This window comes from Serinus canaria, chromosome 21 (assembly GCF_022539315.1).
Source record: "Serinus canaria isolate serCan28SL12 chromosome 21, serCan2020, whole genome shotgun sequence".
In the NCBI taxonomy this organism is placed as follows: Eukaryota; Metazoa; Chordata; class Aves; order Passeriformes; family Fringillidae; genus Serinus; species Serinus canaria.
Window position 1 is genome coordinate 7,615,450 of NC_066334.1, and position 26,757 is coordinate 7,642,206.

At 53.0% G+C, this 26,757-nt stretch overlaps 1 protein-coding gene across 11 annotated transcripts in view; it reads right to left on the reverse strand.

Moving 5' to 3' along the window:
• CASZ1 (castor zinc finger 1) overlaps positions 1-26,757 on the reverse strand; it is a 195,389-nt gene that overhangs the window by 81,898 nt on the left and 86,734 nt on the right. For 5 of the 11 annotated variants that reach the window (XM_050982594.1, XM_018920310.3, XM_018920313.3 and 2 more), the window contains one exon: positions 20,925-21,010. In XM_050982594.1, the coding sequence (XP_050838551.1) occupies positions 20,925-20,928 (4 nt within the window). In that variant the 5' untranslated portion in view covers positions 20,929-21,010. Of the gene's footprint in view, positions 1-4,908; positions 5,060-20,924; positions 21,011-26,757 lie in introns of those variants that run through there. The other 6 variants (XM_018920312.3, XM_018920308.3, XM_050982592.1 and 3 more) reach the window with 3 other exon arrangements.

The window sequence follows — 26,757 nt, forward strand, 5'->3', positions numbered from 1 at the left end:
TCCTGAAGGGACTTGACAAACTTTTATTTTCTGGAATCACCACATGAAGAAAGATGGAAAGTCCCTTGAGGAAGAGATGAAGACTGGTGCCAGGTTAACACACTAGAAAGAGATGTTGACAGCTGGAGTCAGCCTCTGAGATCTCTATGGATGGGCAACAAGGGGCTAAACAGTCTGGGTGAGGGAAAAGCATCACAGTCCCAAACACACTCTGCTCTGCAGATAAAGCCTGTGCTTACATGGAACAGCAGTCTAGACCCTCACCTGTGATCAGCACTACTGCCTGCTACAACCAGCAGCTCCTGCCAGGGACCAGAAGCCCACCCACAAGAGCTGCACAAAAGAGATGAAGCCCCAGGGTACCAATCCCAGCTGTAGCCCTGCCCTGTGACCATCTGTCAGCCCAAAGATGAGCCCTATCCGGAGAAGCTTTGCATAGCCCCTGGGCTTTGCCCATGCAGGGAATGCCCTGCCACCCTCTTGCAGCACCACAGTGACCTGGCCCAGCCCTTCACCCACCTGTGCCCCTCCAGCACCTGAGCACTGTGCACCTTCTACATCTTCAAGCCAGTCCCAGCTGCTGTTCCAGCTTGTGGATCACTGGCCAAGCAGGAATGGGGATTAGAAACCACCAAGTGCTTCTTTTGTTACCAATTTCTTCCTCCTTCTCCCCTGAAAGCCCTCAGAGACAAAACAGGGAGCAACAAGGTCCCGGTCCAAGGGGCTCTCCATCCTCAAAATGGATTTTACCTGTCTCTGAAAGCCGCCTCCATCTCTCACCCCCATAGCTTTCTCCCTAGGGAAATCAGCCTAAAAGGGGCTAATGGAACAATGTCCCTCTCTCTCCCCCCTCTCATTTTCTCTCTTTTTTTTATTAGCATTTGTGGAATTTATTCCCAAACTCTCCTAATCTTTCGTACACAACCATTTGATTTGCATAACCCAGCCCCCTCTCATAAAAACTGGCTGCTAGTTTAATTAAAAAATGTAAATTTGCTGTCATCTCGGGGCCTAGTGAATTAGGACGACATCGGCATTTTTTATTGCTGAAGACGTCCAAATTGATCCAGTCCGCACTGAACCGGAGGGGAGGAGACGGTGCCGCGTGGGACTTTTGGCTGGAGGTTCTGCCCCTCCCCTGCTTCCAGCCAAGCCTCCTCTGCCCCCTCTTTGCTTTGCAAAGTGCAGCTGAGGACGAGGACATTGGTTCTCCCAAACCTCAGCTGGATCGGCTAGCACGGCCTCTGCAACGTCAGCACTTCTGGGAGCTGAGCCCTGGGTGGCACCTGAGCTCTCCAAACCTTGGGAACGGCTGCATCTTCAAACCCTGGGAGGGAGGGAAGGAGCCCAGGTGGAAGTGGGAGATGCAGCACAGGCAATAGTTATCTTTACCTACTACAGGACTTTTCATTACTTTCCAGACACTTTCAACCAACTTTTCAGAGGGTGCCTAAACTGTAGGCTGCACAGCAGCCCAGGGGTACGATTTGATGCCAGAGGGAGAGTCAAAGTGGCCACAAAGGCTCTCACTGGGAGGACAGCCAAGTGCAAAAAGTGGGACAGAAAAGGCTGTGTAGGCAAAGCCCTGAGATCCAATCGCAGGAAAGAGGACTCTGGGTAGAAGCATAAACAGTTTAGCAAAACAGAAAGAGAAACTGATGATAGGGAAACTACACATCAAATATGTGATCCCCTCCAGTCGAGGTATCTGCCCCATTCCCAGCCAGTTTCAGTACAAGCTGCCTCCAACCCAGGACTCTGTGTCTCAGAGCAGAATGGTGTACTACCTGCACACATCAGTGGACCCCACTCTGTCAGTGGCAGACCTGGTTTAGAAGGACTCGTGAGATCCAGCAGACAGAGGACAGGTGAGGAAACAGGAGTTCATCTCAGAGATCAACTTTCTGGCCTTTTTGTGAGTTATCTCTCTATAATGCCAAAGCAGTAGAAAAACTCCTGTGGACTTCAAGCAGCTCTGAAGCATGTTCTCCAAGTAATAGCTGGGTGCTGCTTGTTCCATTTTGGGAAGGTTAATCCCTGCCTGCTAAACCCTTCTCCCAAGGAACAATCTTCACTTGGTAGGCTTAAGCCCTTGAATGCTTTCCACCCAACAAGTATCTCATAGAACTACTGGAAAGGGACATGAACACCCAAACTAACTGCCTGGGAACCTTTTGCAGAGCATGAGCTCACAAATGACACCGACCTTGACTGAGCCAATCTCTCCCAAAAAATCTGGTTAAAAAACCCCAAACAAGTTGTCACCAGCCCAAAGAAGGTGTTTCTATCCACTGGGTGTTTCAAACAACAGCAGCGATTTTACAAAGACACCAAATGACCCTTGGAGTGGGAAATTGGGTATTCCTCCGCCCACTTACCATAGGTGTTTTGGTCCTCATTCTGAGGTCAGTTCCTGTAATCTCATACCAAGGATAACTAGCCTGGGGAACAGTGTCCCAAAGGAAGTGACAAGTACCCAGTCAGTCAAGGTATTTAAAACCAGACTCGCAGAAAGTCACATGTAGGGAACATCTTGCTGCATTCCTGTGCAGATGGACTCCGTCTACAAATTCTTTTCAGCCCTTAACCATTATTAACACTTTTGGTCCTAGAAGGTCCATGCATGGACTGACTGAGCTGAGAAAGCCCTCAGCAAGGGCAGACTGTCAGACCCCACATACTGAGTCCCTCTGGGAAAGAAACCCCTCTGGACTTGCCTCTGCCAGCTGGCAGCTCCTATGAGCAGCCCTCGGGCACTGCCTCTGGAGAGTCACTGCCTGAGGGCTTGGAGAGAATTCAAGAGGCAGACTGAGGGAGATAAGCTGGCCCAAGTAGATAAGGGTTAGAGGTGGTGATTATGGGGCAGGTTTTGCCCCGGGATCATGACAAGACGGGTTCACCCACACACAGATCATAATGCTGACTTAAAGAGATCTCCCCGATCCTCATTTCCACGTCTTAGTGCAGCCCCGGATTCCCATACCGGAGACCAAAGCCCACGTGTTACCTGGGCGCAGCCGTGGCAAGGCTGAGCACCCACAGCCCTTGCGAGGCGAAGGAGGGTCCCTTTTTCGGGAGGGGAAGGCGCCGGCCGGGCAGCCCCCGGTCGGGGGAGCCCCACGGGGCAGCGCTCCCGCCGGCAGAGGGCACTGCAGCGCCGGGGCACAGCCCTGCCCGCCCGGGCACTGCCACGGCTCCCCGAGATGGAGATCGGGCTAAATCACTGTTTATTGCTCTTCGAAGCATTTGCCCTCCTGCAGTTTCACCACATCCTTAACTCCCGAGCTGCCCACGCAGCATCCCAGCTTCTTGATCTAGAAGGGAGGCAGCCACACGCCCACGGCTGGACCCAAGCAGAGCTGGCATGTCTTGCTCACAGGTGGAAGTGGCTCTGGAGCCACTCGGTTCCTGATAGCAATGGTAGAAATAAGTAAATAAATGGAATAAACGACGGCAAAATTATCCTCTCACTCACAATATCAGAGTACATAGTTCAGGCCCAGTCAATCATCAACCAGTTTATTACCATCCTACTCCTTATTAAAAAAAAAACAAACCAGCACACACTCTCTGGCAGCAATTACCTGGACCATGGCGCATTGCCAGCACAGGCCTGTTTCGCTCATTCCTGCCATTTGGTTTTTAAATGGCAAAGAATGGTTTACACCATTTTGGAGGAGCAGGTGTAGTTGTGCTAGCCAGTACAGGGCTATGGTGGTGGGACCTGGTCCCAAAGACCTAGGTAACATCACCTAAGGGACAGATTCTACCAAACTCTCAGTTTGCACATTTTGTCAAATCTAAAAGAGACAGTCCAAGGATTGGAAAACCCACCAACACTTCGAGGCCCAAAGCTCCTGGCTGCAATCACACTCCAGCCTTATGGACATCTGTCCATCATCACACCCAGCAGGGCCACCAGCCCAGCCCAGCACCAGGCCGGAACCTACTCCCCATCCTGATACCTGATCAAAAACCAGTGGACAAGCCACAAAAAGCTACAATCAGAAACACACCCAACCCCAGTACTAGGGCCTGTAATCTAAAACCAAAACATTGCCCCAGCCTGGCCACCTTTCCTCCTCCCTGCATGATGTGAAGGGGTGGGGGAGGTCTCATACACCTCACATGGAAGGACAAAAACAAACCCATCCCAGATATGCCCAGGCTGAATAAAACCAAAAAACAACTCATTAAATGTAATAAGCAGCCTCTTCATCTGACACTGCCTTGTCCCAAATAAATTAAATTCCTTTTCATTTAGGCAGTACAGGAACCTGACAAGCAACCTTTACCACCGACACGCCAGAGCTCAGGAGGGGGGAAAATATGAAAGAGAAAACAACCCACACAACTTACAACAAATACAAAGGCAGAATCATTTCAAAACCCCCATAAACTTCCCCTCCGCATCCTCTCACGGCCAGCCCGCTCCTTGCCCCGCTGCCCCGGCCCGCGGGGGCCGCTCTGCCGGGAAGGACCGACGGAGCGAGCAGAGCCCCCAGCTCCCCTCGGCGGGGCCGGGAGAGCGGGGCCGAAGCGGCGGCGGGCGCGGGAGCAACTTCCGTAAAACAAGTGAAAGAAGCAAAGTGAAAGAGGCGGCAAGCCCCGCACCGCACCGCACCTGGTGCGGCCCCCGCGCCCCGCTCCGCCTGGCCCGCAGCCCGGCACCGCGCACCCGCCAACAAAAGTTTCGGTGCGGCGGCCCCGAGTCCGGAGAGACTGCGCTGCCCGCAGCGCCGGCCCCGCGGCTCGGAGCGGCACAGCTGCGGAGGGGCGGCCGCGGCGGACAGCGCTCCGCTCCGCACCGCCCGGCGCGGGGGCACCGGCGGCCGCACCGACCGGGGGCTCCGCCGACAGGCGGGCGGGGGGCTGGGGGCAGGAAAAGGACAATTGTGCTGTACTTACCATAGTCGGAGAGACGAAAGCCGAATTCACTTAAATAATCAACTTTCATAATACTTAATTAATACCTAATTGCAGCTGATTGCTCCCGAATAACAAGTTGTTTAAAGCACTGATGTCATTGCCGTGCCGGTCCTCCCCGAGTCACTTTGGCAGCGGGGCCGGGGGCGGGCGCGCCGCGCGGGGGGCGGTGACTGGCGGCCGGCGGACCCGCCCCCTCGCCGGGCCCGCCGCCGGGGGCAGGTGCGGGACCGGGCCGGGTTGGATCGGGTCGGGTCGGGTCGGGTCGGGGGACAGCGGGGCGGCGGCGGCGGCGGGGTTACTTCGGGCGGACCCGGAGCGCGGCCCTCGCGCACCCTGCGGCGGTCCCGGCGTGGCGGGGAAGGAGCGCGGGGCTGCCCCGCACGCAGGGCCGCCCGCCGGGACCAGCCTGGCCGCGGTGCCCCGCAGCCATCGCTGCCGGCCGCCGCCGCCACCCGCCCCGCGGCTGCGGCGCTGGCTCCTCCGGAAGCCCCGGAGCGGCGGGGACGGAGCCGCCGGCGCGGAGCAGACCGCAAACCACGAGGGGATGGAGGGGGGCGTACGGGGCCGGACGGGCGGCAGCGGTGCCCTGGGTACCGGGCGCGGCAGGACCCGCGGGCAGGGGCACGGCGGGTTGCTGGCACCGCCGTCCCACGCGGTGGGGGTCCAGGCTCGGCCGTGCGGTGTGGAGCGCGCATCGAGGAGGACTGGAGCCCTCGGGGCACTGGTGGCCGCCACCTGCGGGTGTCACAACCCTGGACGCATCTTGCCCTCAGGAAGATCACGGCGCTCTACCCCTGAACGCCGGGCCCACGGGAGGCGGGGGGAAGGGGGCACTTTTGCAGTGAATTTCCTCATTTTTTTTGGCTTTATTTTTCTAAGTAGCAAAGAATGCGAGGGAGGTTCTGAGAGGCGTGTTGGGTAAACACAGATATAAGCCTCTTTCTTTAAAACAAACGAGCAGATTATTTACCTGATTAAATAGGTATTTTGAGCAGGTTGTAGGCTGTTTTTGTGAACACACCACGTTTGGCTCCAGGATTTTGGCAGAGCTAGGCTTCTCATCGGGGCTCACACAGAGCTGCCCATGGACTTACCAGCTCTTAAATCCTTTTTATAGGCAGAACTTAATGTGCTTCCCAAAGGAGGCCAGCATCATTACCCCACTAGGGATGGGGAAACTGAGGCACTAGTGAGGGAAGTGACTCGCCAGAAGTGGCTGGACAGGTTAGTCACAGGGCTGGAAGGAGCCCAGGAGTGTTTGGCTCCATGCACCAGGATGTGCTGCACCCTGATAGTGTCCTGAGCCCAGAGACGCAACACAAACTGTAGCTCATCACCTCAGCAGTGCTGCATTTGCATGGACAAAAACACACAGGCAGCAATGCAGGCCAGAGGGCAGGGAGAGGGAAGAGGAGAGGGGAGTCATTTGTGGAAACCACAAATATTCTGGCTCCTCTCAAGAGAAAAATCTAAACAAAGTCTAGTGAAATGGAGCCATCCAGGGACCTTCCAAGCCGGGAAGCACATGGGGACAAGTGTCAGGCAGGAGGCAAGTGTGCCCTGCCTGGGGGCTGCCCAGCCAAGCAGCACTCCTGAACAGAGCCCCGGACGGGACTCACCTTGCCACTTGGTGCAGCCAAGCTCCTGCTTTATCAGCATTGCCCCGATTTCCCCACTCACTGGTTTCTAACCACACCATCAGCTCCAGTCAGCTGTCACCCCATGCTGCCTGTACAATCCTGCCTGTCTGCACTTCACTCGGCCCCAACACCCAGCCAACATCACTCACAATCCTCAGCAGAGCCTGCCCTGGTCCCTACACCTGAGTCAGGCACTAGAGCACCTGCCAAGGAACATCCAACCCTGCAAAGTAATGGACAGAACCAGAACTGTTTGTGCAGGCTCTGTAATAGCTCAGTTTGGATTCAACACTTCCTTCCAGGTTTGAGTTTGCTGACAGGTCCCATAAGTTCTCTGCACTTTATGTCAGATATCTTCCTTTTTGCTTCTTCTGTGAACTTAATATTTAAGGAGTGGGTGTTCTGCCCACCACCGTTCCCTGAGAAAGTGGGCCCCCGCTGGATCTCCAGTTCCTCACAAAGAGGAACACACTTTCTAACATGGATATGTCACTATGCACACACAGTCCCACTGACCCTCTGAACATACCTGTTCTTCTACGTGCACCAAGCTGAGCACGTTCACACATCAGTATACAAATGTTCCCCACCCCTCCCATCCCAGCCTGCACACGCAACATGCATATGCCCTCCACAAAGAAAATGATACTCTGTGCTCACTTACATTCAAATACACACATATCCATACACCACGACACACATGAACCCACACACGCAACCTAAATACACCTGGAGGATCCCCTCCACAGACTTCCCACTGTCCCTCCCACTCCTCCTTGCAGGAACAACTTGCCAAGGTGTTTTTTCAGGTGAAATCCACGCCCTGCAGCTGATGCAATGGCAAGGCCTGATTTCCTATCTCAGCAATCTCCTGTCACAGGATCAGGTTTTATTTCCCCATACTCCCTCCTTTGCCTCTTACCCAAGGAACATTGGTTCTTGCCTCTCTCAAGGGCTCTGAAGCTTTCTGCTCCTGTGCCCCCCATGAGGGTAGCACCTCCCCTCGTTCCCTTATCCCTTCAGGGTATGGATCCACTCTGAGGAAAAGCTGCCTCTGACCGTGCATGAAGAGGCTGCCGGACCCCCTGCTCTCCAGGAGCACTCGAGGGAAGGCAGCACCCCTCACCCTGCTCTGAACTTTGCTTCCGTGCCACGGCGAGAGCCGCCCCATCCGCTCCAGCCACATCTGCCCTTCCGTGGCAGGTGAAGAGATCTCTCTCTGCCCCCTTCCACCCTCCCAGGGGCACGAGGAGCTCTTGGTAATTAATGTTTGCCAGGTGCTCAGAGATCCTCAGATGAAAAGTGCAATGGGAGGGGGAAGGATGATTAATTTATTATTATTACAGTTTAATGCTTTCCCCGCAGACAGTGTGCCAGGGCTGAGTAGGGGGTGAGTCACACTGAGATGTGGGACATCCCCCTTCTACCTTTGTTTTTTATGCTTAGCCCATTTTCTTGGCAGTTTCTCCCTCCTTAGCTGGAGCTGGCCTGGGGGCCTGGGACTGTGCTCTGGATTCATGTGGGATCAGGGCGCTGGCTCTCAGATTGCAGGTTGGAGATCTGGCAGTGCTGTGCTCCTGCTCCTGCTTGGGGAGTCTATTAGGCAAATGCTCCTGCCCTATTTCTGTAATTTTGTTTGATTTCTGTTTCGTCAAGGGAGGTGCCCAGAGGCCTCAGGGCCTGGGCGGCAGGAGCAGACAATCCATGCTTTCTTTCCCTTTCCTTCTCTTTCCCTCCTTCCTTCTCAATTCAGTTTCAATCACATTATTGGCACATGGCTCCCAGAACCCCTTGCCAAAGCAGCTGTGCTAAGTTTCAGCGTGCTGGGGAAGGCTCTGCTGGGAGCAATTCTGCCATTTACTGTTCTTTTGGCCTCAAACAGTTTGACACCAGGTCCCCACCATGTAGCTACTGCTTTCCCAGGCACCCCACAGCTTCCAGCATCTGCTGGAAGCCAATGCTGCTCATCTCTTGACCACTGCCCAGAGGGAATGACTGTACTGGGAACGGGCCATACGGCACTGAACGTACACGGCATGTGCTCCACAGGGGCCCAGGAAGACTTGGGGGGAAGGAGTGGCAGGGGTTTGAATGCACTAACAATTAGTTACAATTTACTGCAGCAATTAAAAGTGCAGCCTGGGGATTTCAGGGTGAAGAGGTAAGGGCATAGTCGTACCCAGGCAGCAGGTCCTATAGGGAAGGTACCTGGCACTCAAAAGTAGGTGCTCTCCCTGCAAAACCAGCAAATACCACCCTGAACCATCCTGAACCCCACAAAGCCCCTGAGCCCGGGCTTGGCAAAGCACACAGCTGGCATGGGAAACTACTGCCCAAGGATGGGTCCCAGACTGCGCAAGACCAATTTCTGCAGTGCATGGGGCAAGCGCAGACAGAAATGGTGATTTCTGATTTCTGTCCAGAGGATCTGCAAGCCAGCTTGTGCTCCTGCAGGGACATGCAAATGAAAGTGTGAGTACATGCCATGTGCATACACATGGAATCATGTAAATGCAATGACACGGTCTGGATTGTCATGGATGTTTTAGCAGAGACTGTCCTGCTCTGGACACATGTGGAAGGCCTAATGGCATGCAGATGTCAAAGGGCACTGGGTAGAGAGGAGCTGCCACCCTACTTACTCTATAGGGCAATGACTTGCTCCCCCAGCAACTCTATCCTGCCATGGGTTGGACAGATCTGTAAAGGCTCCCAAAATGCAGCCCAGCAAGTAACAGAGATGGGGCAGGTCAAAAGACAGGCTGGATTTTACAGGACTCTGACACTGTGGAGTAGGGCTGGTCTCCATAAATTCACTCTGGATTTAATGTGGCTTGGGCACGGGCAAGAGGAGAAAGGAGGGAAGGCAGAGGGAATCTGGCACATTGTCTGCTCTGCTCTACCTGTCCCATCACAGGCGGAGCCCGTGTCACCCCTGCTCCCATGCAGGGCACTGAGGCAGGAACAGGGCAATGTCAGGGACTGTCCCCAAAGGAGCAGTCACTCATTCATGAGAAGTGACAATGAGGGGAGATGATGGAGGAGGTGAGAAATGGGCATCAGACCCAGGACTGCACACAGTGGGGACTGACTGCTCTTCCGCTGAGACGTGACGGCAGGATCCCCACCAGAGCCCAGGGAGGGAAGGCAAAGCATCCCCTCGAACACAAGCAAGGTGGTGGTGGGTGCATTCCGAGAGCTGCCCGAGATGCAGTACGCGTGTATCCGCGTGGGCTGGCCCTGCTTGTGCAACGGGGCTGCCTGAGCTTCAACGCTGCTGACACAGGCGATGTGCCAGCGTGCCTGCCAGTGGCTCCGAGCGAGGCGGGGACGCGCCAGCGCCGCGGGGGCACGCGCAGCGCCGGGGGGACCGGTGTGCCCCCGAGGGCACAGGGACACCGCCGTGTGCCCGGCACAGGACCCGTGTGCCCCCGAGGGCACAGGGACACCGCCGTGTGCCCGGCACAGGACCGGTGTGCCCCCGAGGGCACAGGGACACCGCCGTGTGCCCGGCACAGGACCCGTGTGCCCCCGAGGGCACAGGGACACCGCCGTGTGCCCGGCACAGGACCCGTGTGCCCCCGAGGGCACGGGGACCCGCCGGGCAGGGGCTGCAGAGCCCGTGTGGCCCCGAGGGCACGGGGACCCGCCGGGCAGGGGCTGCAGAGCCCGTGTGCCCCCCGAGGGCACGGGGACCCGCCGGGCAGGGGCTGCAGAGCCCGTGTGGCCCCGAGGGCACGGGACCCGCCGGGCAGGGGCTGCAGAGCCCGTGTGGCCCCGAGGGCACGGGGACCCGCCGGGCAGGGGCTGCAGAGCCCGTGTGCCCCCCGAGGGCACGGGACCCGCCGGGCAGGGGCTGCAGAGCCCGTGTGCCCCCGAGGGCACGGGACCCGCCGGGCAGGGGCTGCAGAGCCCGTGTGCCCCCGAGGGCACGGGGACCCGCCGGGCAGGGGCTGCAGAGCCCCGGCGGAAGCGCGGCCGCGGCCCCCCGGGAGCCCTGGCAGAGGGCCGGGGCTGCGGGAGCAGCGGCGGGCGGTAAGTGTGAGGCAGACGCAGCGATTGCATTACTGAAGGAGCCCGGGCTGGCAATGCCGAGCTATCGTCCCTGTAATCCTGTTAGCCAGCAATCTCCATTCCGAAAGAGCTTCATTTCTTTGTGAATATTTGTAAACTAGATATCTAATGGAAAATTATAGGAAAATTATAGTGAAATTCATGACGAAGAAATCCGATTAGCCCTAATTCAATTATGCCATCTTAGCCCACACAGCACATTTCCCATTTTTTTCCCATAAATACCAATGCCAGGGGTCCGGGTAATCAAATAAAATTGAAAATCATCTTCCCATTAAATTCAATTAGCTGCAATTTCTAAAGCCTATCAGAGATTTTAATTACTAAATTATAAAATTCTCCAATGCTAAATTGAAACTAAAAAAATTGCACATCCTTATATTTCAGAAGAAAAAAACCCAGCAGAAACCTTGAAAAATACCCTTCTCCTCCCATCAACATCCACGTGAACACGGGTCTGGGCAGGCTTCACCAGAGAAATGAGTGTAGAGGGACATGAGCCAGGCCTAGGAAAGAAGGTGGCTACCTCTGGGAGAAAGGGTGTGGATATCAGCTGAGATTAAAACCTAAATTCCAGCCCTAGTTCAGCTGAGCTGGGTTGGAAGAGGGAAGGGGAGAGGCCAGCAATCTGAGCAGTGTCTTTGCTCCCTTTTCCCACACGAGCTCCTCAGTTCTGGCAGGTTTTCTGAGCTGCTGTGCCAGGCACCAGTGACAAGCCACCGTGCTCCCGCAGCTAGTGAAACAGCAGAGACTCTCTAGGAGCTGGAACGAGCTTTGCCTGCAAATGGGCTCAGGGAGGCAGTCCCTCGAGTCTCCATGTGCCAAAGCCAGGGCAGGAGAGCTGGTGATGCCCAGAGGGAAGCAGGAGGGCAGATGCTAGCTTTGTGCTTCTGATAAAACTTCTTGAATAATGGCCATGCAAGCCTGGTCCTGACACTGAATTAAGGGAAGCTGGAGCCCTCAGCAAACTGATTTAGCTTGAAGCACTACTTCAGCAAACACGTGGGATGTTCCAGAGGAGGGGGATATAATCACCCTTCCCTGATAGCACAGGGAACTCTCAGAGTTCACAGAGGCACCAGGCAGGCAAGCCCATCCCTAAACTGTTCTTTATTCAACAACTAAACCGAGCAGGCAAACCGGGAAACCAGCAAAGCCTGTGCCTACAGATGCTCTCTTCCAGCCCTGCTTCTCTGGGGACCAGCATGGCACAGTGAGGTGTCGAGGGGCAATTAACTGTGTGAACAAGCAGTGGGAGGAGAAGGGAAGCTCAGCTCTCCAGTTACAATACTTGACCCTCCACGAGGCAGCAAAAGTAAGGATTTTCTGACACTGCTTTTATGCCAGAGAGCACTTTTGCATGGTACCCTAAAGGGTTTATTCACGTGCTAACATAAACGAAGCCAGTTTGTTCTCACAGCTCTAAATAGAAGCTCAGGTTGCCCTGAACCAGGCCGATACTTGGTTTAATTTACTGGGCACCCGAAAGTTGCCAGCAGGGAGTTGCCCGCAAACAGAACAACAACAAAAAAGTTAATGATCTGGGCTTTTTCTTTAATAAATAGGCAAACTGGCTGAGCCGGATTGTTGGCTGGGATTCGTCTCCCCTTTATCACCCTGGAGCTTCTGTGACACATTCTCCAAATCATCAGCATTTTGCAATTTGAGGTTGTTACCAAATAGTATTTTTTTGCCAAGGAAGGGAGAAAAATAAATTAATAATTAAGAAGCCCAAGCAGGGAGAGGCTGTGGGTTGAATGGCGCTGCCACCTCCGTGGGGAGTGCTCAGGCACCTGGCAGCCTGCCCAGCGTGCACCTTGGTCGCTGTCTCACCCTGGAATGTGCTGCTGGCACCCAAGTGCTACTTGATTTTACTACGAATTAATCAAAGTCTCTTTTGCAAACGTCTAACACTAAATCAGCACTGGCTGAGCTTCAAATGCAATTCCCCTGTTCCACGGATTGGTGCAAGGAGATTACCAGCTCCAGGTGAAAAGCTGAAGGGGGTTTCCTCTCTGCACATCTTCTGGTTCTCCAAAGCATCAGCCTCTCCCAGCTGGAAGGACAATAGATTTCCCACAAGTCTCCTCCTGCTCAGAGCAGGTAACCACACAGACATCCAAGATATGCTGGGATAAATCCATCTGTGCTGCCTGACTGGAGTGTAGTTACACCAGAAAGGAATTTGGCATGATTGCGAGCTGACACAGGTGGCAGAGCACTGTACTGGCAGCTTGGGTGCGCCTGTGACCCCATGTTTATGGAGCTGTGGAAGCATCTCCACACAGGACGACACACAGAGATGTGTACCTGCCTGCGTGGGTATGGCTGTCTGCTCATCTGTGCACATGGATGTGCGTGGCCTTGTGGCACTCCATGGGCACTTGGCTACATGTGCACAGGGCTGTGCAGTCAGATGTGGCTGCCCACAGACATTCTGTGAGGGTGTTGTTGCCATGTTAACGTGTGCATGTCTCATTTGTCTCCAAACTTGTTGTACTGAGCACCCTCCCTGTTCTGTCCAGCCCACAAAAGGTGGTTTGCCGTGGCCGATGATCTGGATGGCATCAGCACATGTCCTTGCACTGCTCCAGCCACACACCACTCCCTGAGCCATGGGCGAGCTGTATTCCCCTCTCCACACTCTGCCTGTCTCAGAGCCCTTTCATATTTTCAGTGCTCACTAGACCGTGAATTCACCTTCATACCAGTTACAGGGTTATTTAGCTTCTCCTGACACTGATAACCACCAAACTTTCACTGGCAGCTCAGCTCTCTCCAAAGAGACATGCAGCACTCGTCTCTCCCGTGGTGCCCCCACCCACGCACACACACCAGGAGCACGGGGGCAGATGCCCTAGCAGGGCATCAGTGCTCACCCACCAGCCACAGTCACTTATCCCCAGCACATATCTACAGTGTGAAAAAGAGGAACAGAGCAGAAGAGTTAAAAACTGGATGGAAAGAATGAAATAGAGAAGGGAAGAGAGAGACAGAAGGGGAAAAGGGTGATGAAGCAAAACCAGTACAAACAGAGGAGGAAAACCCCCTAGGAAAGCGGAGAAAGGATGCAGGATGGAGTCAGGAACAGCACAGGAATATATGGTGGGGTTTTCCTCCTGCATAGCCCACAAAGCAACACTCTCCAGCAGTTGACACCAACATATCCCACAGCTCTCCCTGAAATCTTAGTGATCAACTAGACAGCCCTTATACAGCAGCTGGACTAGCTGTGCATGGGCTGGGGCACTGCTGAGGAATAATGAGGATGATCAGCCTGTGTGGGAAACATGGGACTGCCCCCAGGGTGCCCAAAGGCCGTGAGAGTGCAGAAACCCCCAAACAGGAGGATGAAACTTCTCTGCAGGGCCAAGCACAAGGAAGGTGAAGTCTGTCCCTCCTCCTCTGTCACAAGGAAACTCTTCTCTCCTTTGCTGGCCCAGAACCACCTCTGCCACTCACCCTCCCACTGGCTCTGAGCCACTGTTGCCTATTCCCCCTACTGCAGACCTGTAAGGCACCTTTCCCCTGCCACAGCTCCTGTCTCTTGGCATCATGCCTTTGGCACAAGGCCTTGCTGCTCACCCATGGCCATGTGGGCTTGCTCCCTGGTCCCCTGCACCCTGCCATTCTGACTGAACAATTCCCAGCTGAAGCAAGTGCTGACAGCGAGTGGCAGGACCAAGAGCTCTTCTTGGCCCCCAGGGCTGTGCAGGGCCAGACACTGCTGAAAAGGGGCACAAGTTGCTCCACACCTTGTGGTACCTCTTCCCATCTGTGTGGCTCCCCTGGCTCTGCCCCAAGCTGTGCCTGCAGCAAGTCCATCCCACCACCCATCTCCCATCCCACACAGCCCCTTGGAGCAGACTGACCCCATATCCCAGGAGACAAAATCCCTCCTTCTTTGGCCCAGGGATTTCATCTCATTCTGACAAAGAGCTCAAGGTGGGGACTTTGTTAGTTCCCACAGCCGCGGGGTAGGAAACACGATTCCTGTCACTCCCCCAAGTGTACAACAATACATTCCCACAAGCACAGGCTGTGCATAGACACAGATCTGCACACATAACACGGAATAGCATGGATCTGGAAACGGAGCTGATAGGGGTTCAGAGCTGCTCTTGTCCCTCAGGCATCTGTTGCTGACTCCACCTAACACCAGAGACTGCAATAAAGACGGAATTGGTGTCACTTTTGGAGTTGTCCAGGGCAAAGCCAAGAGCTGGATTTGATGATCCCATGTGGATCCCTTCCAGCTCAGGATACTCCATCACTCCGGGGTTCTATGATACTGTGAACTGCAAGAGCCCAAAGGGATGAGAACAGGATGGACCAAAGCAGTAGCCCTGGCACAAATTTATCAAAGCCAAATGCTTTTGGCACAAATTCTTCACACCCAAACACTTTTCCCTGTCCTCCAGCTTCTACAGGATGGTTTCTACCACTGGAGCCTCTGCTGGCTTTGCATGGCTATCCTGCAAAGGCAGATCTGTGGAAAGGCAGCAGAAACACTCCTGCTGCCTCACCTGCCCCGGGAGCACACCCCAGGGCTCCTGCTTTCCCCATCTCACCATGAAAAAAAAAAGCTCTGTGCAAATAATAGATCAATAGAGCCCCCGCCTCTTCGGAAGGAAAACAAACACCCGGATCACCGCAAATTAGAGAATGTTTCGCTTCACTTCATCCAAACAGGCTGACAATTTTTTTGGGTTGTTGCCACGGTGACAGAGTAACACAGCGTTCAGCCTGTTGCAGAACAATCAATTAAGTTAATGCCTCGGAGTGCCTGTTTACCCTTCCATTTAGGAGGTGCTGCTCTCCCTCATGCTTTCTCTCTAGCTAGTTTCAGATTTCTGATCCTTTGCTTCCTCCTCCTAGTTCTTCTTTATTTAATGTAAAAAAAAGTCCCTACCCTAAATACCTTCTGGCTTATAAGGAGCCTCACACTTTTTGGAATAACTGCCTGGAATAAAGTTTTTCCTCCCTCTGACTCCTGTTATTTCATGTTCTTCCCTGGAAAAACTGGGGATTTACCTTTACCTTGCACGGTACAGGCCCTGTCCCCTTCTCCTGGTGTGCTCAACAACTTGCCAAGTTTCTAAAGGCCAGCTCTCAACATCCCCTTGGGAGAGTGGGCACCTTTGGAGTAACTGCTTCTAACAAGATGAAGTAACTTGAACTAAAGATCTATGAAGTGATCAGCAATCCTTCCACTATTGTTGTTCTTTACACTGTGAGCTGTAACCATAAATGAAGAACCATCTTGTGCTAAATGCTTTCTGAAAAGGAGAACTACAAAAGGGCCTCATAAGAGTCTAGGTCTCATGCTGTGGTCCTTGTCAAACAGAACTCCTAAATATTTGCCTAAATGATCTTGGCTTAAGCAAAACTCAACCTAATGCTCAAAGCATTGTGCTGAACTGAGCTATGGCGAGGAAACTTTAAAGGGGGCACCATGGCTAGGAGACTATGGCAGATCCATCATTGCAATCCTTTAAAATAAAGGATGCCAAAACATCTCTTGGCTCTGCCCTGACCACCAGCAGTCTGCCAGGCCTTTAACAGGCTCACACGCTCCTGCTACTTATCTTGTGGGTTTATTTCCTGCCTCATAGGCGGTGTGAGCAGTCACACTTGGCTGTCCAGCTTCACTGCCTGTCTGTAGCCACTTTCTCATCCCTTGCCCAGTGAGCAGCAGTAACTGCCCTCCATCTTCCCCAACCCTCCTGCCCTCCTCCTTCCTCAACCCACCCAAACAACACCTCCAACATCCTGGCTGAAAATGAGGTACCAGAGAGTGAAAGGATTTATCCAAGACCAAGCCTGAGCTACAATTCAGGGTTTCTGTCTCCTGATCTCTCTGCACCTTGGTGCTGTCTTTCTCATCAACACAATATTCCTATGCTTTTCTTTAAAATCTGAGGAAAAGTGTCCATCTCCCCTGTATCCTCATCCTAAAGGAAAAGGCAGAGGCAAGCATGATGTGAAAACAGGAGGATTCCATGATACTGTCTTCTCATCCTGCCACTAGCAACAAGTGCCTAAATGTAAAGCGTACATTAATTTAGTATTGAACAGATGGAAGAAAGCTGTAGACCAAGCAGATACAGAAGAATGGTGCTCAAACACTAGGAAAAATTACAGTAATAGGTCAAATATAACATATCCTCCCTGCTTCTCAAGCCAGATCCTTTTTCAAGGACTCCACTCTCACAAGCTAACACAAGCCTGCTCAGGGGGGAGCACTGAGGCCAGGTCTGCACAGGCTGCAGGACAGTCATGCCCCAGGTCCCCCCGGTCCACTCCTCTCCCCCTCCCAGAGAAGTTGTCAGCAGAACCTGTTGGAGCAGGGGCTCGTTGACTGCTCCCTGTCCATTACAGCCTGGATTATAAGCATATTGCACAGTGCTCTCTGCACGGTGCTGGGGAAATCCAATACGCTGAAAGGTTAATGCAATCAATTAGGGTGACAAGGAAGTAGAGTAAAGCCTTCTGAGTAGATGAAAGGGAGAGAGAGATGGAGACAGGGAAAAGCAAAGAGAAGCAGGGGGGGAGCAAAGAGTGGGAGGAGGAGAAGGAGGAAGATGGTATACAGGACTTGTGCTGTAGACCTCAGGGTGCGGGTGTGCCAAGGGCACCAGCATGGATGGGGTGGTGTCATTCACAGAAGCAGGGCAGGCCATGGGTCCCCAAGGCAGCAGCTGGGCCAGGACTCCCTGTTTGTGGCTTTTCCTGCCATCTCCTGAAGAATGTGGGGCCCTGCTCAAACTGCAGCTGCTCAGGTTGTCCTGACATCAACCTGCTCCCTAAGGGTGATTGCTGGGGGTCTGGCAAAAGTTCCTGCATCTTTCCTGCCCAGGTACCCAGAAGGCATGAAAGAAACTGATTAGGTTTTCAAGGCAAAGGATCTCAGCAAGCCATGGGGGAGCATCAAGGGAGGAGAAAGAGGGAATAGGAAGGACAAAGAGAACATCTGGCTGTTCATACACTCTGCACACAAAGGTAAGGATGAGCACCATCTCTCTGTAGACTTCCTAGTTAGAAACTGGTCATCATCACTGGCCACTTCCCTGCACCTATCCCCTCATGTCTGTAAGCATCTGTAACTTAGATGGATCTCTTACTTTTCCAGCCTCCTTCCCAGTGTGGCCACCTGGGCTCTCCTGCAAGGCCAGAGGACAAGCCCCAGCCAGTGCCCAGCTGTAGCAGTTTCACCCCTGCCTGCAGACAGTTTGACGAGGGTGTTGTGGCACTCAAGCCACCAGCACAGCACGGAGATCCCAGTGCCATAGCGTACATCCTGCTGCTCCGTCCAGCATGGTACAGGCCTTCCCCAGGGCATCCAGCTCAGGAAGAGCCCCATCCTTCCCCTGCGGCCCCCCAAGCTGCTGTTGACTGGCTGCACTCCTGCTCTCTGACCCCCCAAGCAGAGTGGTACTCCATTAACCTGGGCTGACAGGTCAGCGAGCACAGCCCCTTCCTACCACGGCTCCTGCTCGGGCACAGCTCAGCCAGGGAGAACGTGACACCAGCTCATTAGAACAAATTATTACTCTATAACCCCTGCTGCAATGTCCCTTAATATGCCTATTTAGCAAGAGACAAGTCCTGGTGGGCTCCTCGGCATTAAAACAACCTCACAAATCAGCAGAGGCACAAGCACCATGATCTCTGCTTCTAGGGGTGGAGAGAGGGCGGCTGTTCCTTGGATGGGTGCCGGAGGGGCGCAGAGTCCTGGGCTCTTCCCCTGCAGCAAAATGAAGCTTCAGATATTGCTGGGGGATGTTCTGCAGGCAGGGAGTTTCCATCTGGCTGTGGCTCACTGTGCTGCCAAACATGCCCAAGCTTTAGCACAACCAAGTGTTGTTCCCTCATTGAAATCCACTGAGGAAGTGTTCTGGGACACCCATTAAACTCTTGGGCCTGTTTTTCTCTGCCTTATCCCTGCCTAACTCTGCCCTCAGCACTACCATCAGGGTCATGTTCCATGTTAGACCTACAAGATTTAAATGTTGCCCTGTGATATATATATGAAGTCAGTGCCTGCCTTTTCAAATCCATCTGCAACACTGCATGTGCTCACTCCTTCAGGTTAAGCAGCCAAGCCAAAGAGCGAGTTTGGAAGCTGACATTGATGGTAGGCACTGTGTGCTACCTCCCCATGTGAGGCCAGGCTAAATTTTGGGGGATAAACCCCCTGCACATGAAAGCAGTGGGCTCACACCTTTGAAGGGAGGGCTGCCAGCTCTCTAGGACTAATCCAGAAATTTCAGAACTGCTGTAGTTTTGGGCAAAGCGAATGAGATATCACAGGCAAAGACAGAAATGAGGGCAAAATGTCAGAGGAAGGCTGCTACTAAACAGGAACAGGGAGCATGAGGAAATCAACCTCCAACCTGACCTTTAGAAGAGGGAAAAGGGAAAAATAAAAGAGTGATTCATATAACAGAAAGAAGTGGCAGCAGTGCCAGGCAGGAGAAAGTGAGAAAGAAAAGTAATGGAAAGAAGAGAAGAAAGTGTGAGAAGTGTGTGATGGTGGGCACAGAGAGGGGCAGGATGAAAGCAAACGAATGGAGAAACCAAGGACCTGAGAGAAACAGAGAGAGGGAGGGCGGGAGGAAAAGGAGGAGAAAAGAGCAAGAATAGCCATGCAGCAGGAGCACACGGGCGAGGCAGAGTGCTGTAACCAGGGTTGTGAAGCATGAAAAGGGAAGAATCTGCCTGTTCCTTTCAGCACTTGGAGCATGGCGCTCAGTGGTGACCTACACTGTGCCTGGCTGTGATCACGTTTTCAGGGCCACTGCCTGCCGATCCCAAACAATGATGAGGAGCCTTTGAAGTCAGAGAAAGAAGCCGCAATGTGAACTGGGGACTTTTTTTTCCCCCCTTTTTTCCCCTCCATTTTTTTAAGGGCCGGGGAAAGAAGGGAGGAAAAGGAAGGCCTGAAGTGGTGGGGGGAAGGCTGGGGGAGAGTTTGCAAGGACAGAACAGAGAGTTGCTCTCGGTGGGGTGCCCCGAAACGAGAGAGACAAAAAGAAAACAAACAGTTTATGAGTAGGGCACATGCTGCCTGTGTCTGCATGCCCCACACTGCTGGCCCCCCGTGCTCCGAGGGAGGCTTCTGTTCCCCAGCAATGATGGATGGATGCATAAGGCCATTCAGGCCTGCCATGTTACAGCAGCACTATTTACATAACACTGGCCTTCCACCGGTCACCTCTGACACTGCCTGGCCCAACTTGGGGCCCCCTCCCACCGCAGCCAGCCTGGGCCCCTCAGATACTGCTCGGACTCAGTCCATGTGCTCCCTAAAACTGGGCGTTGGGGGTCCCCACTGCTGCAGGGATGCTCTAAGCGCACACAGCGCAGTGAGTGCTCCTGGCACCTCTGAGTACTGTCTCACAGGGCAGAGCACTTCCCACCCTCCCCACGGCCCCTCCTGCCCTCAGACCTGTCTGGTGTCTGGTGATGGAGGGGAAGGAAGAGGAGCCAGGGACAGCAGGAACTGCCTCAGCATGGCAGGGACTTCTCAGTAACCATTATCTGAGGTGGCATAGGGAGTGTTTTACCCAGCACACAGAGAGAAGGCATTTAAGAGACAATATTATCTTCCATTTCCCTGGGCTCTAGACCTCTAACTCTTACCAGGCACAGAACAAGTCACCTTCCAAGCTCCAGGAGACTGTGAAGCTGGGTTTTTGTTCTTTTTTTTTTTTCCTAAGACATACCATGAGGGTCTAGGTAAAGGGAAAACCCAGGAAAGCCCTGATTCTGCTGGACACATGGAAATGCTTCCACACTACCACCATGGTTCTGCAGTCTGAACAGATAAAAATGGGCCAGAAGAGGAGGAGAACATGCACATCACCATCTGAATTATGTGAACTGAGCTCAGCAAAACTTCACAGTAGATGGAGACTGCATCCTGTTCAGTGAAAGGACCTTACATCCGTCTCCTCCATCACACACGCATGAAGATAAAACAGCTCCCTTTCACCAAAATCCTTACACTTTTTTAGCTGTTAAGATAGAGGCAGTAGAAAAGATATTAAGGAAAACCCTCAGTGACAAAACCAGGTTCCCACAACAACTGCTGTAGAAAGACAAAGACAGGATTAGAACATACACGTGCCATGTCTGCACTTGACCTTCTTCTGTTTCCATCTCTCTTCATGAGTAACAACAGTCCAAGCCCAGAAGGTCTAGTGCAGACACGGCCACAGTGAGCAGGCTCTAAGTGTGAGAGAGGAAAAGAGAACCCAGGAGGGCATAGTGACATACCCATTGCAGTCTGAAGTCTCTCCTACCTTTCGGAGATTTCAAGGCCTCGTTTCTTGCCTCGTTTTTAGCTCTAAATTCACTTCATTCTGGAGTGAGAAAAGAAAGAATCCAGTTAACAAAAGGGCACACCTGAGTAAAAGACAAGACTCACAAAAGCTGCGTAAGAACATGGTCCAGCATGGGACATTCAGACTCCACAAGGAACAAAATGCTTTCCTGCTCCTGGCTGTACCCCACACTGCCATGCACCCCACGGCACTTCTCCGTGAAAGAGGTTCCTAATGAGGGTTGGGAATAATTTCACATAATTTCACATTACTGGCCTGAATCCTGCTCCCCAGGTACCAGAGACACACCTTGTGCGGGTCTGCTCCGTACTTTGCCCACACATCTATGGGCTCCATGTCAGATTTCCCCTTCCCTATCTTCACAATTCCTCTGCTGACCCCGCTTTCCCAGAGGTCCCCCTGCGTGCTAAGGGTGAGGCCCCCCTTGCACACCTTGTGGGGCACAAGACGACGGGGTGCAAGACTGGGTCCCGTGTCACTGAACCCCCTTATCCGCTCATCTGTGCATTTTCCACCCAGGAGAATGCAGAGAGTGAGGATGAAGGAGAAAAGGGACAGGGGAAAAAAAGTCACAGCAAAATACACGAAAAGTAAATTGAATTATTTAAAACCATATGTTCCAAAAATGTGACAGAGCATAAAAGCCGTGCCATGAGACTTCTGGAGGGGGTTATTCTGCACAGGCAGGGTGGGAGGAGAGCTCACGGCTGAGGGAAGACTGCTCTGCAGCCAGACGGGGTCTTCCCTCTCCCAGAGCTGGGAGATGGCCAGGAGCACAGGGTGGCTTCATGCACAGTGGCAAGGGTGCCTGGCCCATTCCTGTAGCCTCTGTTTTGCAGCCGTGCCAAAACAGCTCTCACAGCTGCGCAGGGTGGCAGCAGAATGACAAACTGCCCCGAGGTCCTGCCCAGTGGGCCCGTGGTTGAGTCCAGGACCCCCAGCTGTCCGCACGTTCCCTTCTCTGGGTGCAGCAGCAAATCAGCCCTTCTGAGACCCTCTCGAGCCCCTTGTAGGACAAAAGTGAGAGGGATTCAGGGGACTCCATGCTGCTGCCATGGCTCACCCCTGCGTTCCAGGGCCCTGGCACTCTGTGCATGTGGATGACCTCCTCCTGTCACTTATACTCTGCCACTGCCAAAGATAGATGCCACATGTTGGCTGGGACCCAGAGCAGGAAGGAGCTGGTGAGATATCCCAGATGGATGCATGGACAGGAGGACAGAGCCCCTCGGGTGAGGAAGGTGCATAACCAGCCTGGCTCATTCATTCCCACTCAAATCCTGATGCTAAAAAGGCTGAGGGCATAGCTGGAGTAACAGCTCCCTGATTTGAGGTGCTTCTCCCACTCTGGCACCCTCATTCCTTCTGGCATCCCTTCTTTCACCTTTTCCTTCCCTTTGTTCTCCCCTTTTTCCTTGCTCTTTCCACTGCTTTCTCTGCCACTGTCACACTGCTTTTTCCTTCCCTCTCTTTTGTTCTCTCCCTCCTTCCCAAGCTCTCTGCCTTCCTGCCTTCACTCCCTAACCCCTGTGCACGATCAATTCTTGGGATTGGGTTTTTAATTGTTTTTTTTTTTTTTTTTTACTCCTCTTCTTTTGGCTGCAGCTTATCAATGATGCAAGAGGAATAACGCCAATTTACTTAGAATGTGTAATCCCCAAATCAGATTGGGGGATTGTATGAGGCAATATGACCTTGCATATGTCTCCATTAAAGCCAGCCAGGCCTCCTCTTGTATTCTGTGTTCCCAGTACATATTTAGACAGATAACGCTAATTGTACTTGACATGTCCTCTTAAGGATGGACTCTTCCCTCCCCCAGCTCTGCCTCCCTGCCTGACAATGTGCCAGAGCCGAGCCTGCTCCCTGGCAGTGTGGCACGGCACAGCACCTGTGGGAACGGCCGAGTGGGCATCCAGCACGGCCCCCGTGGCCAGCCCCGCCACGGGCCAGCCAGCACTGCACCCGCCGTGTGGGAAGGGGCCAGAGAGGACAAGGACCGGGGGAGGGCTGCTGGGACATAGTTAATCTGAGATTACACACTGTCACTGTGTCAGTTGTGGCTTCCGCAGGAAAAAGCCTTCAGACAAAGAGAGGAGACTTGCTCACCATGAACATCTTTGAAGTCTCCCTCCTATCAAATGATGGGCTTCTAGCCCACACCTCTTAGTTCCCCCATCTGCTTTGGGAAGTATTTGGATACTGGACCCCAGATGCAGTTTCTAGGGCAGTTTGGGTTGGAAGGGACCTTTTAAGGTCATATAGTCCAACTCCCCTGCCATAGGCAAGGACACTTTACACTAGACTGGTTTGCTCGAAGCTCCATCCACCCTGGCCTTGAACACTTCCAGGGATGGCGCAGACACAGATTCACTAAGCTACCTGTGCCAGGGTCTCACTACCCTCCCCATAACAATTTTCTTCCTTATATCTAGGCTAAATTGTGCCTCTTTTAGTTTAAAACCATCACCCCTTGTCCAGTCACTATAGGCCATGCTAAAAAGTTTGTCCCTATCTTTCTTGTAAGCCTCCCTGAAGAAACACTGAAAGGCTGCTTCTTCGCTGTGCCTGTCGTTCATCACTCTCCAGTGCAGACATGCAGGACGCAGGAGGAGGAGGAGAGGGAGGAGGAGGAGGGGAGCTTATTCCAAGGAAACCAATGGATCCAAACCCTTCGCCAAAGTGGACTCAGTTTTTTTTTTTCCCCTTGACACAACATCCTAATTCGACTTTTTCAGTATCTTTCCTTCAACAACCTTTTTTCCTTCCTCCCCTTCCTACCCGGCAACTGCGCATTTATTAATTCATGAGGCACTAATTAGTTCTTTGTTTAATTTTGTGTTAAACAGACTGACCGGAATGATAACGACTTGCAGCGTTGCATTACGGTCCCCAACCGCCCCTGTTTTCTGACAACAAGGGAGCGCAGTGAGACTGGCGTGATGAACCCCAATTCCCACTCCAGTTGCACTTCATTAAGTCAAAATGTGACAAGAAGCTTAGAGAGCAACTTTCAGATCGGATCGCACATAACAATTGGGCAGGAAACTTTCCAAGGGGGAAGCGCGAGAGGCACTCACAGTGAAGGCTGGCACCGCGTGCAATCCCCTGGCGTGCCTGCCTTAAAGGAGCCAGCTCAGGCTGTCCAGGCAGGACTTGGGGCATGTGCTGGGAGCAGCGAGTGCCAGAGGAAGAGGAGGAAAGGAAGGGCAGCAAGACAAGCCAAAGGCACAGCAGGGCAGGACAGGAGGCATCATGTGCTCCCCTTGTTTCCTTTGCAATGACGGGTTGTGTTGGCAGCCTGTGGGATGGGTTGTGATGAGAACCTTGGAGCACAGGTGGGATAATCCCTCAGCGGGTCACTTCATGAGTTTGAGGACGTCTTCAGACACCTTCAAATCCATGCCTCAGTTTCCCCCCTGCAGCTCTACAGTGAAACAGCTGGTGACCCTCAGCTGCTCTTCAATTGTTAAGAACTACACGATTATCATGGAGCCCCTAAGCTGCAAAGGGAGAGGGTGAATCCTGGCATGCACATTGCTAAAATCAGATGGGAAAAGACAGCTCTGACAGTAGGGAGAGGGATGGCCGCCCTCCTGGTGAGAAGGCTGTGCCTCCCTTCAACCTTGCGCAGTGCCTGACACTCCAGTGGCACTACCAAGTTTTGAAAAGGTCCCAATCAGTATAGCAACAGCAATAAATCTGATAGACTGCAAAGCAAGCAGAGGAGGTGGTTCACTGAAGGGTAGTGAGATGCAAACAGGAAAGTGAAAAGGGTCTTAAAACACCACCTGAGAGGGGGTGGGGTATGAAAAAGAAAAGGAGACTATCCAATTGCACAGAACATGGAAGCTTTGCCACAAATCAAATATATCTTTTGCTATTGCAGAGACATCTGCTGTGGGAATAAACCAAGACCACCTAAAAGTGAAATGGGCGGCAAGGTCTCAATGACTTTTCTAGCAAATATTTTTCCCACACTCCTCCTCATCCCTTTCCCTCCTCCCTCAGGATAGGAAAACTCATCCCCTAGCCTTGCTCTGCAGAAACCCAAAGCTCAGATAAGGTCCAAAACACTGGCAAAGCAATGTGAGGGACTCTGAGAGTGTCATCAGGAAGGGACATGAGAGCTGTGGGGGAGTGCACAGCCATATGTCCTGGGCAGGGCAGGGGCAGAGGAGGGAGCCCTGCAACTGAAGCCTCTGAGCCCCACAGGAGACCTGCCGGCTCCAGTCTCTACATGCATTATCAGTGTTGTCACCTGAGTGAGCTCTAATCGTACCAATCTTTGGGAAAGAGGCCAGGCTGCAGCAAGGTAGCACAGCATGGTGTTTGCCAGTACACTCACAGCTGAACAACACGCAGATCTGAGAGCAGACGTGTTTGCGCTGGCTTCCATCTTTCATGAATCTGGAATGCAGCAGGGACCTCTGTGACTGACAAAAAGGCTGTTCCTCCATGACAGAAATCCCAGGAAGACAGCACATCCCTCTGATTTCACTTATATATGTGCTCTGGACCCCATAAAAAGGCATTTGTAGATATTAACACTCAGTTGGAGGGTTGGAATGGTGTCCAGTAAGGGAAATCACCCATTTAACACCTGAAGCAAGGACAACTGAGAGAGTCCAGGATTCCTGGGGACAAGAAACATACCCTGCTGTCACCAGCCCAACAAACTTTCCTGGTTTTGCAGAGGGGTTGGAATATTCTGGCTGCTCTATAGATCCAGTTGAGCAGCCTCACCTAGCTATTGTCTCCTGCCACTCTTGGACTGCTCAGCTGAAAAGGCCTGGGAAGGAGAGGGAAACTTGTGTTATTTCCCATTTCTCCCTTTTTTTGGCTGCTATGACAAGGCAACACCAGCAGCGCAGCACAAACCAACTCCATCCCCAGTTGTAGGGCTACACAGCTGCCAATGCTCCCAGCAAAGTTTTGTGCTGAAAATTCACAAGCATCCCAAATAGGTCATGGTCTGCCCCTTCTTCATAAAACAGCATGCTGAAATGTCTTAGACTCTGTCCCCAATCCTCTTTAACTAGGAAAACTCTCCTCCCAGGATTATGGGCCCACTGCCCCCCTTCTTTTCCCCTCCATCTGGCTGGGAGCAGCCTGGGACCAAGCACTCTTCCCAGCCTTGGGAGAACCCTGCAGTTTCTCTCTCATAAAAAAGAAAAATGGGAGCTATAAAAAAGGCAAAGAAAAGAAAAGCAAAGCAAAGGGAAATCACTGCAAAGCAGGAAAAGAGCAAAGGCCCCATCTCTCTGTACCCTGTCCCCATTACCTGCCTTTAGCACTGGCTGGAGCCACCTGCTTTGCTGGGCTGGAGAGACCCCTTGGTACAGTGCTCCCTGGGAGATCCTGCCCTGCCTCTTACCCTGTGCCCTCTGCTCAAACCTGCTGAGCAGAGCTCCATAAAGGTGATCATGCAAAAAGGAGGAAGAAAACCAGCACTGAGCAGTAGGAAAGGGACACAGACCATTAGAGAGGTAACCCTGGAGCTCAGTGCCCGCTGGACACTTTGAGAGTGCTGGAGCCAGGCAAAGGACAGAGGACCAGGGACAGCATCCATTGCCAGTCCCAGCTTCCCAGCACAGATGGCACCAAGGACCAGGGAAGGCCCTGGACCCCCAGCTCACAGCACAGCTACAGCACAGCCCAGCAGAGCAGGAGGGGAGCGCCAAGGGGGGATCCCAAGGAGTTCATCTCCTGCCACAGCATCTGTAAAGCATAGCAGTCCCCAAACTTGGCATTCGGCAGCCCTG